Source organism: Perca fluviatilis, chromosome 3, assembly GCF_010015445.1.
Source record: "Perca fluviatilis chromosome 3, GENO_Pfluv_1.0, whole genome shotgun sequence".
Lineage (NCBI taxonomy): Eukaryota > Metazoa > Chordata > Actinopteri > Perciformes > Percidae > Perca > Perca fluviatilis.
In genome coordinates, this window is record NC_053114.1 from 6,844,655 (window position 1) to 6,861,905 (window position 17,251).

The 17,251-nt window shown below is 41.5% G+C and overlaps 1 protein-coding gene across 1 annotated transcript in view; it reads right to left on the minus strand.

Annotated features, from left to right (window-relative positions):
• Positions 1 to 2,824: 2,824 nt before the first annotated feature.
• ccdc102a (coiled-coil domain containing 102A) overlaps positions 2,825 to 17,251 on the minus strand; it is a 53,871-nt gene continuing 39,444 nt past the window's right edge. Inside the window, exon 9 of the mRNA XM_039795656.1 lies at positions 2,825 to 5,324. Within this exon, the coding sequence (XP_039651590.1) occupies positions 5,192 to 5,324 (133 nt within the window). The 3' untranslated portion in view covers positions 2,825 to 5,191. The remainder of the gene's footprint in view (positions 5,325 to 17,251) is intronic.

A 17,251-nucleotide genomic window follows, 5' to 3' on the forward strand; every position in this document is an offset into this window, starting at 1 on the left:
GTGTGTGTGCTGTGATCCCAAGGGCACCATAGTGACTACTCGTACAAGTTTGTATGTCTAAACTGTCAATATAAAACTGTGCATTTTATGCAAAGTAAGCATGCACACTCGCACACAAAGTGCAGAGCCAGAGTTGTGTCTATGATTTCAGTCCTTCTGACTCCAGCCTACACAAGGGTAAAACATTCATTATATGTCTTGGCTTTTCTCAGACTCTCAGACACACACACACACACACACACACACACACACACACACACACACACACACACACACACACACACACACACACACACACACACACACACACACACACACACAGTAATGAATATGATCTCAGGGAGATGGGAGCTGTTCCCTCATGCTGTGTGTGGGGAGTCAGGCAGAGGTTCAATCTCATTACTGTGTCGACACTGAGCACTACACCACCGTCTGCACTGCCAAACACACCACAGGAGTGGGTCTGAGTTTAGCGCTCTCTCACTCCAACTCCTTTGTCTCACATTTTCTAACTCTCTGGCTTCCTTACACTCTCATGCTACAGTAATCACTCTGCCTATTACTAGGCCATGGAGGTTATCTGTACTCATTTATAATCGTTAGACATTTCTCTTAACAGCTAACTAAGCCTGCATTGTTTTTGATGTTAACGTAAAATCAAATGACAATAATGCGTTGTACATAGAGCTGAGTAGTAAAGGAAATAGTCGTTTATCGTGGGCATGTATTTAATGCTCAAACGGCTTTCCACATAGCTCATCGTTTTGGTTTTTCACCCCCAAACTCTGTTATCATCAACCTTCGTTTACAGCAGTAGGTAAGTGGTTTTTTTTGAGAATAAACCCACTCAACCCTACCTGTTCAGCAGCAAACAGCTCACAGACACAGTAAGAGACTAGCTGGTAAACACAGTGGAGCATTTAGCAGCTAAAGTTAAAGAAATGTTTTCTCCGATGTTGGTGGAGACCAAAACCGGAGCTAAAAGAGAATGAGTAGTAGATGGCATTCGTCACCTGGACACAAACTCTGTCTGTGGGATGTATAAAAGGAAAGGTCTAGTGATATTCTATAGGTTTCTCGAATTGATCCTACTAACAAGTGTGTGTATCAAAGCCTGATATTTCTTATTCCTCTCTGTAATAGAGCACTGTTGTATAAAAACTATTAAAGTTTCTGGGATTTGAGGTGTTATTTTGTGTCTCTGGTGCTTCCACACGCATACAAACTTTGAAAAACCCCATCCATGCTGTTTTGAGTGAGATACGGGTTTCTGAATGTCTTCTGCCTTCAGTCTCCGGGTGAGCTGGTCAAAATGTGCACGGCTTTCTACATCACTAGCTGAAACGAGGGGCCTAGGGGGCTAACCGTTAGCATGCTAGCGCTAGCATGCTAGCTCGTTCTCAATGGCAAAACACTGCTACAACACACACAAGTTCACCCTAATCTACTAAATAAATTGTACAGAACTACTTCCATGTCCCTGTTCTGCAGGTATTCCACCCAAAGATGGAAGTGCGCCCTCGTTTAGAAGAAGGCTCCTGGCTAATCCTGCCTTGTACAAGCCGAAGTTGGAGAAACAGCTAGCTAGCTCATAGTCCTTACCTAGCTGCTGCGCATGTGCGACTGATAAAAAAGATGTTACAGAAGTTGCGAGGTCTCACTCTGTAGCGAAAATAGAGACCTGACACAGGGTGAAAAGAGGAGCTGCAGCAATGTGCAGTACAACAAAAATATGGTGTTTTTTGAAAATTAAACCATGTAAACCTATTTTGATACAATCTCAAATTACAATTATGAACCTGAAAATGAGCATGTTAAGGCCACTTTAATCAGTGAGCTACACTGTTGCACCGGGCAAACATTTAAAATTCAGGTGATACTTTGCTGAAAAAAATATTTTAAAGGGGACCACTGGTCTAGTGTACAGATTTGACTTAAACTTTCTGTCATGTTTCCTGAAACTGACCCTATGTTCCAGTAGAACTACATGAATTATGTAATATAACATTGTTGGCTAATTCCTGGATCTTCGCAATCCTACCTACGGCACTTTTAAAGAGGAACTCCACTGATAAAGGTCAGTTCACTCATCATGAGGAAAACTCCTCAGCCTGTGAAAACAGTTTATTCTACTTCGTTTAAGAATGCTTGATTCTGATTGGTTGGGAGGAGGGCATTAACCCTGCAGGTTGCCCGCTGACTGAGCATAGTGTCATCAAACGGCAGAAGCTTTGTCAAGTCTGACCAAATCAGACTTGGGCTCAGAGACTACACATTTATAACTGAAATCTTGCATACAGCTTATGGATGTTGAGTTTGAAATACACTGGCATTTATTAAGCAAGATGTCATTGGCTGCATTATGGGAAACGTAGGATTGAGCCTTGTTGATGTTAGACCAATATTAGGGGCTAAAGGTCAGAATACCTGGGCCTCTGTTGCCTCAATGTTGATCATATTGATTGCACTTGTCTCTTGTGAGTCCCCCACACGTTATAGAAGTTGTTTTTCTTTTGGCGGATTCTTAGAACAGGAGTTTCTCCTCTTTTTCACGTCTAATGAACACACTGAAAATATCCTGGCAGCAATTAGTGTCTAAATTGCAATTAAGATTAGATTAAGCATGAACATGACCAACATTACCATGGCAAAATAATCAAGTATCCAGCTGGTGTGTGAGAAATCACTTACTCAGCCTATTTAGGAAAAAATGCCCGTTTTTAGAGAAACCTTGAGAACAACAAGCAAGGAGGCACAAAGTGAGAAGATTACTCCGACACACACGTTATGAATACATACAGTATGGAGAGAAAAAAGGACACAGTTACTCATGCTTCTTTTATATGTACAGTTGACATTTATAGAGCTAATACAAAACCACCGTGGTACAGATCATTTATAAAAACTAAACCATAACAACGACAACATAAATAGTTCAGAATCCTGATCGGTAAAAATATCTTGGTCCCCTTCCAGCGTTCAGAGTTGAGGCCGAGGCAGAGCGCGACTGTGGGCGGCGGTGGAAGATAAATGAATGTTTTATTGCTTTCACAACTGCATCCATCCCCGCCTGTGCTAGACTCTAGAGCTCTTTCACAGGCGGGAGATTTAGCCCAACCAAGTTTTGTACAAATAAATTAAACTCTTCAGTCCAACACGCAGCATATCCAAAAACTCCCCCTACTGTTGAACACATGGGCCGTCTTAAAGGCGCCGGGGATAATTAAGCCTACGGGAAATTTACTGGCCTGGGTTTCAGTGATGTCTAAATGCTGCTTTTGGAGGCGTTTTCCACCCAGACTGAATGAATAGGCCTTTCTCAGGAAATGAAGCAGATGTAAATGCTGATGTGACCAGGCCCTTTAGTGGACATTCACAGATGCATATTTTCCTTCACAAGAAACAATAAAAGAAGAGATTTTTTTTTTTTTTTTTTACTAACAACGCCATCCATTACATCCCACAATCTCTTCGTTTAACAAGGATGTTGTACATTCTCTTACTAAGCTTTTTTTTTTTTTTTACGTACATATTACCTATGTACTGTTACATTTGTTTATTGTCGAGGAGCAGCCTCAGTCATGCTGGGAACACACTACATCATTAAAATAATGATCAGGCTTAGTACACACACAAGTGCCCCACAGTTACAGGCCTTTTACTCCTTTCTCCATCTACTTTACATTTCCCTCAAATGCTGCAGGATGTACACTTCATCCCTTTCCCTCTTTTTTTTTTTTTTTTTTTAAAATGCACACCATTGCAGGGGTTGGCAGATCAATACGGAGAGATTCAACGGTACGTTCTGTTGTCATCTTCAGACAAGAGTGCAACATTAGATCACATTACAGGTGTGTACTGCCACTAAACCTATGGCTTATTGGCTAGTAGATGTTATATATGTGTGTGTGGTGCATATTGTTTTCATTCATTGTTATGTGTGTAAAAAGCCTTTCTAAAACAAGCATATACCTATTTGTCTTTGGAGAGGAAATAACAAAAACCTCTGGTTCAGGTCTCAAATTCGGCAGTAGCACGCGGGTTCATCTGAGTCGAGTCTGAAAGGTAAGAGCCGGATTCAGGTCTTGGGTATAGAAAAATGCATAGACCTATTTGCGCCTTTTGTGCCTCTTTTGTATTCTTCGTTCATGCCCAAAATCTGAACACAGCCCTCAAGAGCAGGTTGCATGCTTTTAAACTGAAAATCGGCTAATGATAGATTGCAAGTAGGGCAGCATTAAGCACATTTGCTATGAAGAAAAGTGGATAGGTGTAGTGTGCTCCCAGCATTGGTTGTGAACTTGAAATACGTGGGACATAGACTTCGATATTTGGAAGAAATTTCTGACTGACATTCCCTTGTGGTATATCAACATTTGCAAGCTCAGGGGGACATGGAAAGCATTTTGTTCACAGCACACGCTATGAGGAAATAATACTGGTGATGTAGATGTGGGCTCGGGGCTTGTTTGAATACAGTAGCACAGTTCAGATGCGACAGGTGCAATGCTTGTGATGATATGAGGTAAGAAGGAGTACACTGAAAGGATGATACAGGTCGGCCTCTGCCAGAGTGGTTTGGTGGAAGTTGAAGAAAGATCCTTTCATTCAGCATTACACTACCGGACATCCTGTTAATGTCTGTCAAACGCCTGCTGAGCCTGTTGCTGTGCGCCTGTATGTCGAAGCATGTGTGTGTCTTAGTGTGTATGAGAATGTGTGTGTGTTCCATGTGAGGATTACCGTAGGTGTGTGATTGCTCCTTGGTGGAAAATTTGTCACGTTACCTCTTTCATGTTTAAAGTCCAGATAAACAATTGTGTGGCATCTTTGCAGTCTCTTTGTTCGACAAGGCTTGCTTTGCTTTTTTTGTTCATTTGTTTTTGATGATAATTTGATTATTGCAAGCAGCGATGCTAACATTTGCATCCAACAAGGACGCGTGGATAAACAGAGGTAAAAGTGATATTGACCTTTTGATCTGACTCTGGGTAAAATGTCTCCCATAATGTTGGACTGGTACTTTAAGAACTAGCTGGGCCTGACAGCTGCTTTCTGTAGCAAAATGTGACCATATCTTGAGATACAAAGTTTCCCCCCAAGAGCAACAGTATCCAACTTCTATACGTTTGTGTAAAAGTATGTCCTGTATCACTGTGTGTGTGCGTGTGCGTGTGTGTGTGTGTGTGTCTCATGGGATCTGGAGCTGCAGCTCCTCCTCCTCCTCGTCCACGTCGCTAGTCGGACCATCTTGGTTTTCAGGACTGAATCGAGCTGATCGCATTTTCCCAAACAGACCAGGACTCTGCTGCTTCCGCCGCAGTCTAAGAGAGAGAGAAAGAGAGAGAGAGAGAGATGAAGAATGGTGTTAAAATAGCATTATGATGCTGAAGAAATGACTGTACTGCATATCATTTTTACATTAGACACACTGCCATGTGTGTGTAAATGTAATATGTGTATAAATGTGTACTGGGGATATTACACACAAAAACAGCAAGAGAAAGGCAAGCCAAATAAGACAGTTATGGATGTACACACTGCACCATACAACAGCAAAGATGTAAACAGATAAGTGTCTTTAGTTTCCAGACTTCATTGCAGTTCCATAAATAAAGCTACAGGAATAAAAATGCATATATATGATTATGGGGTGTTTGTTTAGCACCGGTCCTTTCCTCAGAGCTCTGACTGGACTTGTGTTGATTATCAGGAAACTCTGAGTAACTGGACGTACAGAATGTTCTTTGTGGATGGAGATTTCTTATTGATGGGTTAACACTGATTACAATTATGGAGAGTTTTTGTGCTTTTTCTCATTTGTCATCATCAAAATAACAAACTGGGGAGTGGCCTCAGTAGCTGGAAAGTACTTGCTACAGTACCATGAAATAAAACATTTACTTAATAATAATGCCATTCTGGTCTTGTTGGATCTTAGCGCTGCATTTGACACTGTAGACCATGGTACACTACTAGAGCGTCTCGAACAGTGGGTTGGCATTAAGGGTACAGCTCTAAGCTGGTTTCACTGCTACCTCCACCAAAGATCTTTCTCAGTATCCATAGGCCAGTACTCCTCATCCCTTGCCCCTGTGTCTTATGGTGTCCCTCAGGGATCCATTCTGGGTCCAGTACTCTTCAGCTTTTATATGCTCCCCTTAGGTAACATCATCAGAAAATGTAATATCTCATTCCATTTCTATGCAGATGACTCCCAACTGTACATCCCACATAAATCCAGCAACTCCATGCAGCCTCTTTTAGACTGTTGAAAAGAAATTAAAATCTGGATGGCTAACAATTTTCTTCAGTTAAATGATAACAAAACTGAAGTGATTGTCTTTGGTCCTTCAAAATCCAAAACTGCCATCCCTGCCGACCTTGGTCACCTTGCCCCCTATGTTAAACCCCATGCATGTAACTTGGGTGTTATTTTAGACTCCCATCTTAACCTGGAGAAACAAATATCTTCTGTTGTAAAGTCCAGTTTTTACCAACTAAGAATAATTTCTAAACTCAAGTCTGTTCTGTCATACAATGATCTGGAAAAAGTCATCCATGCCTTCATAACCTCCCGCTTAGACTATTGTAACTCTCTCTACTTTGGTCTCCCTCTGACTCTGGTGGCACGGCTTCAGATGGTCCAAAATGCAGCGGCTAGGCTGATCACAAATACAAAAAAAGCGTGAATACATTACACCTGTCCTAGCCTCCTTGCACTGGCTTCCAGTCCAGTCTAGGATACAATTTAAAATACTGTTGATGGTTTTTAAAGCACTTCACGCCCTGGCCCCCAGCTACATAGCTGATATTATTCATCTTCACGTAGCCCCCAGGTCCCTCAGATCCTCCAGCCAAGGCCTCCTCCATGTCCCACGGTCCCGGCTTCAGCAAAAAGGTGACAGAGCCTTTTCTGTTGCTGATCCTCAGCTGTGGAACCGACTGCCACCTGACATCAGAAATGCCCCTTCAATTGTGATATTCAAAGCCAGGCTCAAAACTCATCTTTTTACATTGGCCTTCCCGGCATCTTAATTGTCTTATCCTGCTATGTTTATAATTAAGTGTTTGTCTTCATATGTACTTTTTAGCCTAAATCACTGATTTGTACGTGTTTTATTTTATTTTTCTTATTTTATTTTATCACCCTGTGGCTAATGCGCTATGTACAGCACTTTGGTCAGCGCGAGCTGTTTTTAAATGTGCTATAGAAATAAACTTTACTTACTTACTTACTTGTAAAATCTGAATTCCATTCAACCCACCATTCCATTCACCCCTATACTGTGCCTTGACGCACTCAGGCTACATCTACATTGCTACGTTTTGGTTTTTAAGCCAAGTTTTGAGCCAAAAGCGATCTCCGTAAAAAGTTTTTTTTTAGCTCAAGTAGAAAAACTAATCTCCTTTTGAACTAACACTCCCAAACCAAAGTAGCTCATCAACATTCTCGTATACTGGGCATAAACAGCGTAGACATAAAATAAATAAAATGGACCAACAGATCCCGTTGCTCTGGACGGAGACCAGTGAAGGATATTTGAAGCACGTTTCCGGTGATGGCCGAGCGTTATTGCGCAGCCTCCAACTGAGAGAGACGACGTAGATGTGACGTGAGCAACCTGTCTGAAAGTTGTAAGTCTACTGGTAGCTGTGCCAAGAGAAATCTCAATCATTCCCAATCTTGCAGAGACGGAGAGCTTAGGTATATGTAAGGAGATAACATAGGCACAGGCTAATTATTGCTAACTAAAATGCTAGTTAACATTAGTAATTAAACTTGAACAGCTAATGTGAGTTGAAACTGCCTGCGAACTTCTCCTGTATTGTAATTCCTCTACTATGCAACAGTAAGTTGCGTGGTTATGACACAATTGTTATCCTATTTTTACAAAAACGCCTGCTAAGGAGCCATAATGTGAGATACAAGGTAATGGAGCCTTTTATACACTGTTGTGTTTCTTTAGAAATAAATTATGGACAAATAAAGTCTTTAAACTCTTCAGATGTAAAGTTATTCGCTGTCAAAGTTGCGCCAAAATGAATGGCAGTCAATGGAATGCTAACGGCGGGTGAGTGCTTGTTAGCATCAAAATGGTGTCATAGGAGCTACGGGTTGTTGACAGACGCTTACCCCCTTGATAAACAGGAGGCAGCATGTATAATCCTGGTAGTTGCCATGATAACATTAGTAGCTTAGTCTCAGAGACCGAGACGCTATGACTGATAAGACCCAATCAGGCAGAGGAACGTTAGCATCAGTGTCAGTGTTGCCAAAGGTCTCCGTTTGCGGGCTCTGAGACGGCAACACAACCCTGCAGATTCCAAACCAAAACCAGGTCAATAAAGGACAATTCCGGCGCAAAATGAACGTAGGGGTTAATAACATATGTGTACTGAGTCGACCGTTCTCTGGGACATGTTTTCATGCTAATCGAATGTGTCTCTAGCTTGAAAAAAGCTAGCGCAAACCGGTGATTAGCTGCTAACGCTAGCCTTCGGGGCAGAGGGTAAACCACTATTTCTACACCACCACCAAGGCTCAAAATAGCACCACACTTCCGGGCGCCATCTTGGAAAACAGTCATGACCAGACGAACCACGAATGAACGTGTTTGAGCTATGTTACTGGTTAAGCTAGAGACACATTCGATTAGCATGAAAACAGATCCAAGAGAACGGTCGACTGGGTACACATGTGTTATTAACCCCTAGGTTAATTTTGCGATGGAATTGTCCTTTAAGTGTTTTCAAATGTCTCCGGTTTAGGGGCTCTGAAACACCAGAGCAGTGTGAATGCGAGGTGTAAACTTAGTAAAAGAAACCAAAATGTAGCAATGTAAATGTATCCTCAATGTGTGATGGGTGTCAAGCGGCTCTGTGAGGCTGTACATAGGCACAGTGGTGCTTTGAGCGGACGTCACCATAAACTGAAGTCTTGGACCAGATGATGCCACCAGATAAAAAGTCATTAGAATTCTGCCTCCGGGGGCCATGCATAGTTTGTAAATGTCATGGAAACCTTCAACTATTTGCTGACATTTCAACAACCAACATGCACTGCCATCTCTAGAGCCCCACTGCTAGCATGGCTTAAAAAAAAACACATACCTCAAAGTACCTAAAAATCAATTCAGCCAACAGAGTTATGACAGGCTTTCCAAACCGATAGCTTCTGTGCTAAATACTGTATCTCATTATAAGGTAAAATCATTGGGACAACAGTCAAAGGACTGGTACAAATCGAGGGGTAGATGGGTACAAGGATCAGTACTGAATCCTGTTCAGCATTAGAAGTAAGCATTCAAATACATGGAGAACACACCATAACAACTGACTAAAGCTAAAGTCAAGGGTTTTCCTGCATTGTGGCACCCCCTAAAGAGGTTTTAGCCAGCGCCAAAGAAAAATCACCAGTGCCAAAACGTCTTTACTTCCAGCTGTCAACTCCCCTCTCATCCACAGCCGTTATATTTTACAAATGCGGCTGGCACTGATAAGCCAGCTAAGCTTAAATTGTTTTGAATGGACATGAACACTCTGCTGTGAAGCTGTAAAGCTAGCGTACCCTGCCTAGGGACATACCCTGCCTAGGGACTGCAGATGTAAATTAGCCTTAGGCTAACTCTGGTACAATGCACCAAATGGCAACATTCATGTTAAAAATTGTACATGGTCTCTAACAAATAAAATTAATAAATAAAAAAATAGCGCTAATTGGATCTCAGTTTTACTGCCCAGAGTCAGGCTGTACCGGACTCTACGATGACCCTGCGCTGCTGTCTGATGAAGAGGCATCAGTATTAAAAATTAAATTAAATTACCATAATTGGTTACAATCTCCTCGTAGTCGTGTTAAATAGTAGTTCACTTCTGTGTTTTTGGCAAGGAAGGTAGAACAACCTTGGTTTTTGCTACAGTTGGTTTCCACATCTGATGCAACCGTACAGGAGTACGCATAAACTGTAGTCGAGACCATCTTTTCAAGTGTACTTGGATCCAGGCCCAGGTCCCTGATGTGAAAGCCCCCTTACTGCATTATAGTCCATCATATTTTGAATTGTCACCTGCCTCCTGATCTTATGTGTTATCCTTCACATGAACATGTTTCCACCATAGATTGGTGCATAAAAAATTAGCAGAATGTAGGAAATTAAGTGATTGACGCTCAACATTTCCTGGGGGAGGACCCCCCACATCCTCCACTTAATATGCAAAAGGCCTATTCTGAGCCAGGAAAAACCCTGACATCAAGTAATGGATATATTTTATATCTTTGGGTTTATTCATGCTGATACAAATGAAAATACTAGGGAATATGTGATCTACATGCCAGAGTTGATTTCAAAGAGCCACAAAATGAAAAAAAGATTTCATTTCACCCTGAGCTGTATGCATTTCCAATTGATTAAAAAGGCAATGACTATTGATTTCTTATTTCAAAGATGCAAGCTAGGCCTATTATAAAACCGACCCTGAAGATAGATTTTTTCGTCTTGCTGTCCTCGTTTTCCCTGAACACACCAGTTGTCAGGACAGTTGATGGTTGAAGGCGCCAAATCTTCAGCTCTCTGAAAGGCAATTTAAATCCTCTTCTGCATTTCAGTTGGTGTCTTCACTGATCCAAGACTGTTTGAACGCACTGTCAAGATGCAATTTACACATTCCAACTCAATTTGAACCTTGTCTTGACAACATCCATGTTTGCGTCCCTCGGCTCTGACATAACCTGGTGTTTAAAAAGGTGTGAAGTTGCCGAACATGCCTGGATATAGCGGCAATCGGCGCTTGTGGGCTGATAGTGGCCGTTTGGAAAATTTCCACATATCGTCCAAACCCCTAATTCTACCTCACATGACCTAAAGCGGACTACAGATGGAGTAAAAAGCCACAGTGATAGCTGCCTTACTGCAACAAAGAACTGGTCTGATTTTACAGTTTATAACTTTGCACAAATGAGAAAACAAGCTCTTAGCAATAAACACGGTGGAAACAGGATAAAGAGGAGATACTAAAGAGCAGGGTGCGATTTTTCTGGGGGGTTTGGGTGGAATTTTCCCCCTTTCTGGTCTATGTATTCCTACCTCTGCTGGACAAAATGTACCCAAAGTGATCAATGCTACTTCACCAATAGACCATATATTATATACCTCAAATAGAAGTATTTTGAACTAACTAATTAGCTTAGCCAATAGGTGACTGTGAGCCGGCTACAGGCACCGCCAGAGGACGGTCCTTTCGGGGGCCGTGGTATTGGAGTTTAGCCAGAAAAAGTGAGTTAGATGTCCACGGTCCACGTAGAGTTTAAAGATACTATGTTACACAGGCTCCGTATTCTGCAGAACCCCTCTACCTCTGTCTCCTTTTAAAAACTCACTCACCCCTCCCCTCCATGAAGTGCAACTGAGCTGCCTGTGCGTACATACTATATCCCAACATAGGGCGTACTGCACAGCGAGCTCCAAAAACCAGCGATGAAAAAAAGTAAGCCTATCTAAATATCTGTGTGAATGCATGCATATAAACTAAAATGTTATTTATATAGTGCAACCAATGTAAATTATATATTATTAGCAATACATGCATAATCAAATTGTCTGTAAAAACAAGGAGCTCGACGCACCAGGATCGGTTTTCTAGATGACAATGTATGTTTATTTTAAAACAACCACAAGTAAGATTAAATGTTCATAAACCGCGTAACGGCCCAAAAAAGTCCTAAGTGCCACAAAGTAACAGACTATGGAAAATCTTTCTTTTCCGACACTATGTGACAAATTCTAAAAAGTTACAGACTATTTGTTTCTTTATAATAGGCATACATAAATCACAATCATAATAGGCTAAATATAGGCTACCATCTGGACCTGCACGGCAGCAAGAAAAAGACGCAGAGATGTAAAGACACCGTGTCTCTACCTTACGATGATTTCAGTACACCAAGTGTAGATTTGCGCTCTGGAGTTCGGCTGATAAACTCTGCCATGAGAGCCTGAATATCCAGAATCATCCAAAATGTCTTTGTGGACGTGAAGCAATGCCGTGTGTGAAAGTCTACTCTGAGCCAGGCGAAGAGCTGAGAAAGAGCCAGCAGTAGACACTGGTAAACAGAGGCACAAGTGGATCAGCTTTTCCACCTCGGTGAAGAGCCCTCTTGTTTGTGGATGAAGAGCTGATACAAAGCGAGCAAGTTCTTTGACTGAGTGGAATGCTTGTTGTCTGGTGAGGCCACTCAGCATCCTCAGATGCAGGCCTAGGGATATCCATCTGCGGAAGCTGAAAGTTACTCAAGTCAGCATTTGAAACGTGGCCATTTGCAGAATCCAGCAGCGCTTTCTCCCTCTTTGCAGCTGTTGACGAGCCAGCTTGATCGAATCTGCGCTCCATTTCCGAATTCATTAAATCCACTGCTTCGAAAAATTCCAGTCGCCACTTTGATTCGCCACTGTCTGCTAAATCCTGATTGGCCAATACACACTTAAGATAAATTAAATAATTGTAAAATTACTAAAATTATCCCTCTCGTCATCCCACACTCCCAAACATGACATACAAAATGTCGTTGAACCGAAACAAAAACCAGAGACATTTGTAAGCTATCATTTTATTGTCATCGCAGTTTTAAAGCTTCGCCCCCCACTTCCCGCGCCTATGGCAGGTTGTCAGCCGTGTGTCTGCCTGGTTTACTCTCGGACGGCCCATTTAACTCGCCGGTCCTCATCAATATAGTCATCACGTAGCTCTCCACAAGCAGAAAAAAAAGAGGAGCTTCAAACGCAACTTGCTGGTTCAAAGTTAGGACTAACAAGTTAATTAGCAGTTAAGAAATAGATTGTGTAGTCTATTTTTACCATGTGAAAGACGCTTTCAAAAAAGTCCATCGTCGATTCACAAAAAAATTATTGTTCATTTATTGTTATCGAGGTAAAATGTGCAATTAATCGTGATTTTTATTTTAGGTCATATCGTGCAGCCCTAAGCTCAGCTACAAAAAACTTTTCTACTGACATCAGTCAGACATGAATGACTGTCAAAATCAACCTACAGAGAAAGATGGGAGGAAAGAGAGAGAGACAGAGAGAGAGACAGAAAGAGTCAGGAGGGGGTTGGAGGAGACAGAGACGCCTGCCATCCATTTGTTTCAAGCTGTGTTGTGGTCACTCTTTCAATGAGCAATGAGGAGAATCGATGGCTTTTGCAAAAACAAAAGTGTGGCCAGGTCATGTTCCACAGACAGAAACATGAGCAACCGCTGATAGAAAGGCTGTGCTTGTGCGCGTGTGTTTGTTTGTGTGTGTGTGTGTGTGTTTTAGTACTGAGCAGCTTTGGCAACCCCCCAACAGAAAGCTGTGTTGCCCTTTGGGTTCAGTCACACCAGGATTAAATTGGTGGAATTAAGCATTTAATTTTTTTTTTTATAATTTATTGTGCCAATACATATCAGTTCATATTTCAAACAACTTGACACAGTTTTAAACCCTTCTGATTTCGTTGTGCTTCACCAAAAACAGAAAACACTGAGCATATTTGATTTGATTTATTGGGATCTCCATTAGCTGGGCCCATAGACACAGCTATTCTTCCTGGAGTCCACCCCAAAAACTTGTGCAACCACCAAAAAACAACATTCAATACATCGCTGAAAGAAAAACGACCAAAATAATAATAACAAGAAATAACAACATTCAACACGCTACAACACAGGACCTAGTTGAAATTATTCACAGAATGTAGAGATGAAATTATAACATTGATCACTGATAATATGACCAAGAAACATATATGCAGGGCTTAAAGTGAAAAAAAATCCTGAGCCTGAAACTGTTTTTTGTTTACTTCTCCCAACCATATGTTAAATTAAGAGTCAATGTAGATTTACATATTGCAATAATATCATAATCCTACAATGAATCATTGTGAAAACAAAACTTTCTAGATGTTGTGTTGTTACTTTGGCCAGGTCATCATCAAAAAAGCAAATTAGTACATTTATGATTTTGTCCAGGTTGACATTAGTTAAACTTAAAACTTTGCATTGTTAAATGCAAAGATTTTAATCTTGCTCCTTATGAGGTAATAAGGAGCAAGGTTACCTCCCCTTTCTCTGCTTTGCCCGCCCAGAGGATTTGGCCCACCCATGAGAAAGAGAGAGACATCATGGCTTTCAAAGGAGCAAAGTGGCAGTTGGCCAAGGCCACACCCCCACCCTCCACCTTGCCCCCCCTCTCTCCTCCTCAATAGCTACAGACACAGAAATGGCACATCCTAAGGAAAGCTCATTGTGGGACTGGCTCTAGTGGCTGTAATTCTGCACCAAGGCTGAATTATGGGAAAGAGACTTCAGATACAGTATTAGGGGACCACTAAGGTCTATATAAAAGCATCCAAATAGCACCATGTCATGGGACCTTTAAGTAATACTTTAAATTGAGATTTTCTATTTTCTTGAATGACATGACTAGGCATTGCATTCCGATAAATCATGGCTCTATATACTACATGGTTTTTCCCTTTGTTTGCTCTTACCTTAGGTAATGTGAATCTGCCCTCCGTAGCATGTCTAGTGCTGTAGTCCTGTTTATCAGAACTAAGACCAAGATGCTGACACAGCACCCTCGGCTGTTTGGTCTCTAAAATATTTCTAGTAAAGTTGAGCAATGAGGCAGTTAATCTATTCCTTACACTTAACCAGGATAGGCAGCCATGCATTGGGCACCTTAGTAAACAGCGTGCGGCCTTATTCTGAGCAATTTACAATTTCTTTATAGTTGATATGGCAGCACCTGACCAAACTCCTGAACAGTAGTCTAAATGAGATAGGACAATCGTTTTAATGACGTTTCCCATTACATTTTTATGGAGAAAATTTGAACATCTCCTTATAACTGAGAGACCTCTACCCATTTTTTGCACCACCCCATCAATGTGTTGAGACCAGGATCATTTACTATCCACTGTAAACAATAAAGTAGCGGAATAGATTTTACTATCATGGTGTGCACTATTGCATTACACATACTGACTAGAACACACACACACACACACACACACAAAACACTGAATGACAAAACTAAATTACACACACATATAGTCCAGACTGTCACACACACTGTGTATGCTAACATGTGACAGTGGCACATGGCACAAAGCACGCCTGCATGACCAAGTGATAGGGCTGTGCAATTTATTGAGCAATTGATCACGATTTCGGTGCATAATGATCTCAAAAACAATGCGATCAAGTGACTTTCGTATTTGCACATGAGATTGTGTTAGTAAACTCTTATTTAGTCTTGTGTTCTGCAGGGGAATTTAAAAAGTAAACAGGAAAAGTATCATAGGCGGAGTTTGACATTCGAGCAAGGGGGGGGCAACAAAAAAAACCTGGGAACACAGCACAAGCACATATGGACAAAACAAACATGCTAAATAAACATATGCTTATTTTTTAAAGCAGATTTGAAATTACATTGTAACAATTTAACAAGTCGCCCTTATGAAATCCAATCGCGGCACGGCTGTGTTGGAGCACAATAGACAGACGGTGGCGGAATTCCCCCAACAGATACATTCAACTAAAATGTAACAGTGAACAATCAGTGTTGGACCTAAAGTGTGTTGAGATGCCTCTCCAAACGCAGAAACCAAGCGCAATCACACCATAAAACGTTAAGACACGTTAAGAAAAAAGATCAGTATTTTTCCGTAATCCAATGACATGAAAAAAAGTAATCCACAGCGATCAGTAGATCCACAAACAGAGTCACGGTGTATCCAGCAAGGCCTATACTACGCGCGTCACATTCACCAGTCAGCTCCAAACAGGTGAACGAGGTGAACTTCGCCTTTTAAACAAAGTGGAATAAAACGTATAAAAGTCCAAATCTACACAAAACGCGCAATCAATTAGTAAGCTGGCAGCAAATGTATATACATGGCATTTAGGCAACCTTTATTGCAACATGGGCACGGTAAGATGTCCAGATTAGTGCAACAGTAATTATTGTTTTTTGCATCCAGCATATGCGTCGACAATGGTCTCAGGTGAGAGCCAGAGCCCCGAAAAAATATATTTTTTTACTAAAGCAGTATATGAAATCAGATGTATTACCTATCACCATTTAGTTGTTTTGTGTTATTTAAAGTATTTATAAAATATCTGGTTATGCCAGAAGTAATTATTCCACTCATTTTTGAAACAATGCAATTACCCGTTTCAGCTACCAGGGGGGGCAGTGCTCCCCCTGACCCCCCCGGAAACTCAGCGCATGAAAAGTATTAAGGGAAATGCCACAGTTCGAGGTATTTTCACTTTTATTTTGTTTAACTGTTTTAATTAGAGATGCACCGATAGACCGGCCGGTGACCGGATTTGGCCGGTTTTCACGTGCTCGGCCATGACCGGCGACCGGCAGGTCAGTCTGACATATGCCGATTTCATGCTGGTCAACGCTACAATTAACTGACAACATAAGTTATACGAGTTACAGTTCTCAAGGACGCACGCACACACGGATGCGACAGCACGGCCTCTTTTTCCCTTTCCCTCAACTTTTCCGCCGTGTGTGGCGCGTACCCGCTGGCGGTGTGAAGCGCGTGTCCGCGCTATTCTCGCACATGTAGGGAACCTCGGGAATTAACCTGAAACATGTCAGCTGTTTGGAAATTCTTCAGCATGTGTGCAGAAGATAACAAGTTTGCAATATGCAACACCTGCAAGGAAAAAGTAGGGCGTGGAGGGACGACACCAAAAACCCAAATCACATTTTTTTAGTTGGATAATGGATGTGAAAAGAAGGAAATGGTTCTAACATTGCACTTTAGATGTGTGTGAAAATAAAGAAAATAAATATTTGTGTGTGCTGTAAAGTGGTTAGAAAAAATGAAATCGGAATCGGCTAAAATTGGTATCGGCTGGCCTAACTCAATGAAAATCGGAATCGGCCTAGAAAGTTGTAATCGGTGCATCTCTAGTTTCAATAAATGCAAAATCTTTCCAAAAGTCGTTGAGTCATCGTGTTAAAAAATTGTGCTTTCCAATGATCGAGCAGCCCTGCCAAGTGATGTAGTCAGAACAGAGCCATCCATCAACATGAAGCATGAGCGTTAAATTACTACTTTAAACTACTACTACTACTATTCTACTATTCAGCAGAATAAAACAGACAGACACACACAGACAAACACACGCACACACCCTAGTCAAGCAGTCTCTGAGAAACCAAATGAAACAAATCCAGAATGAAGA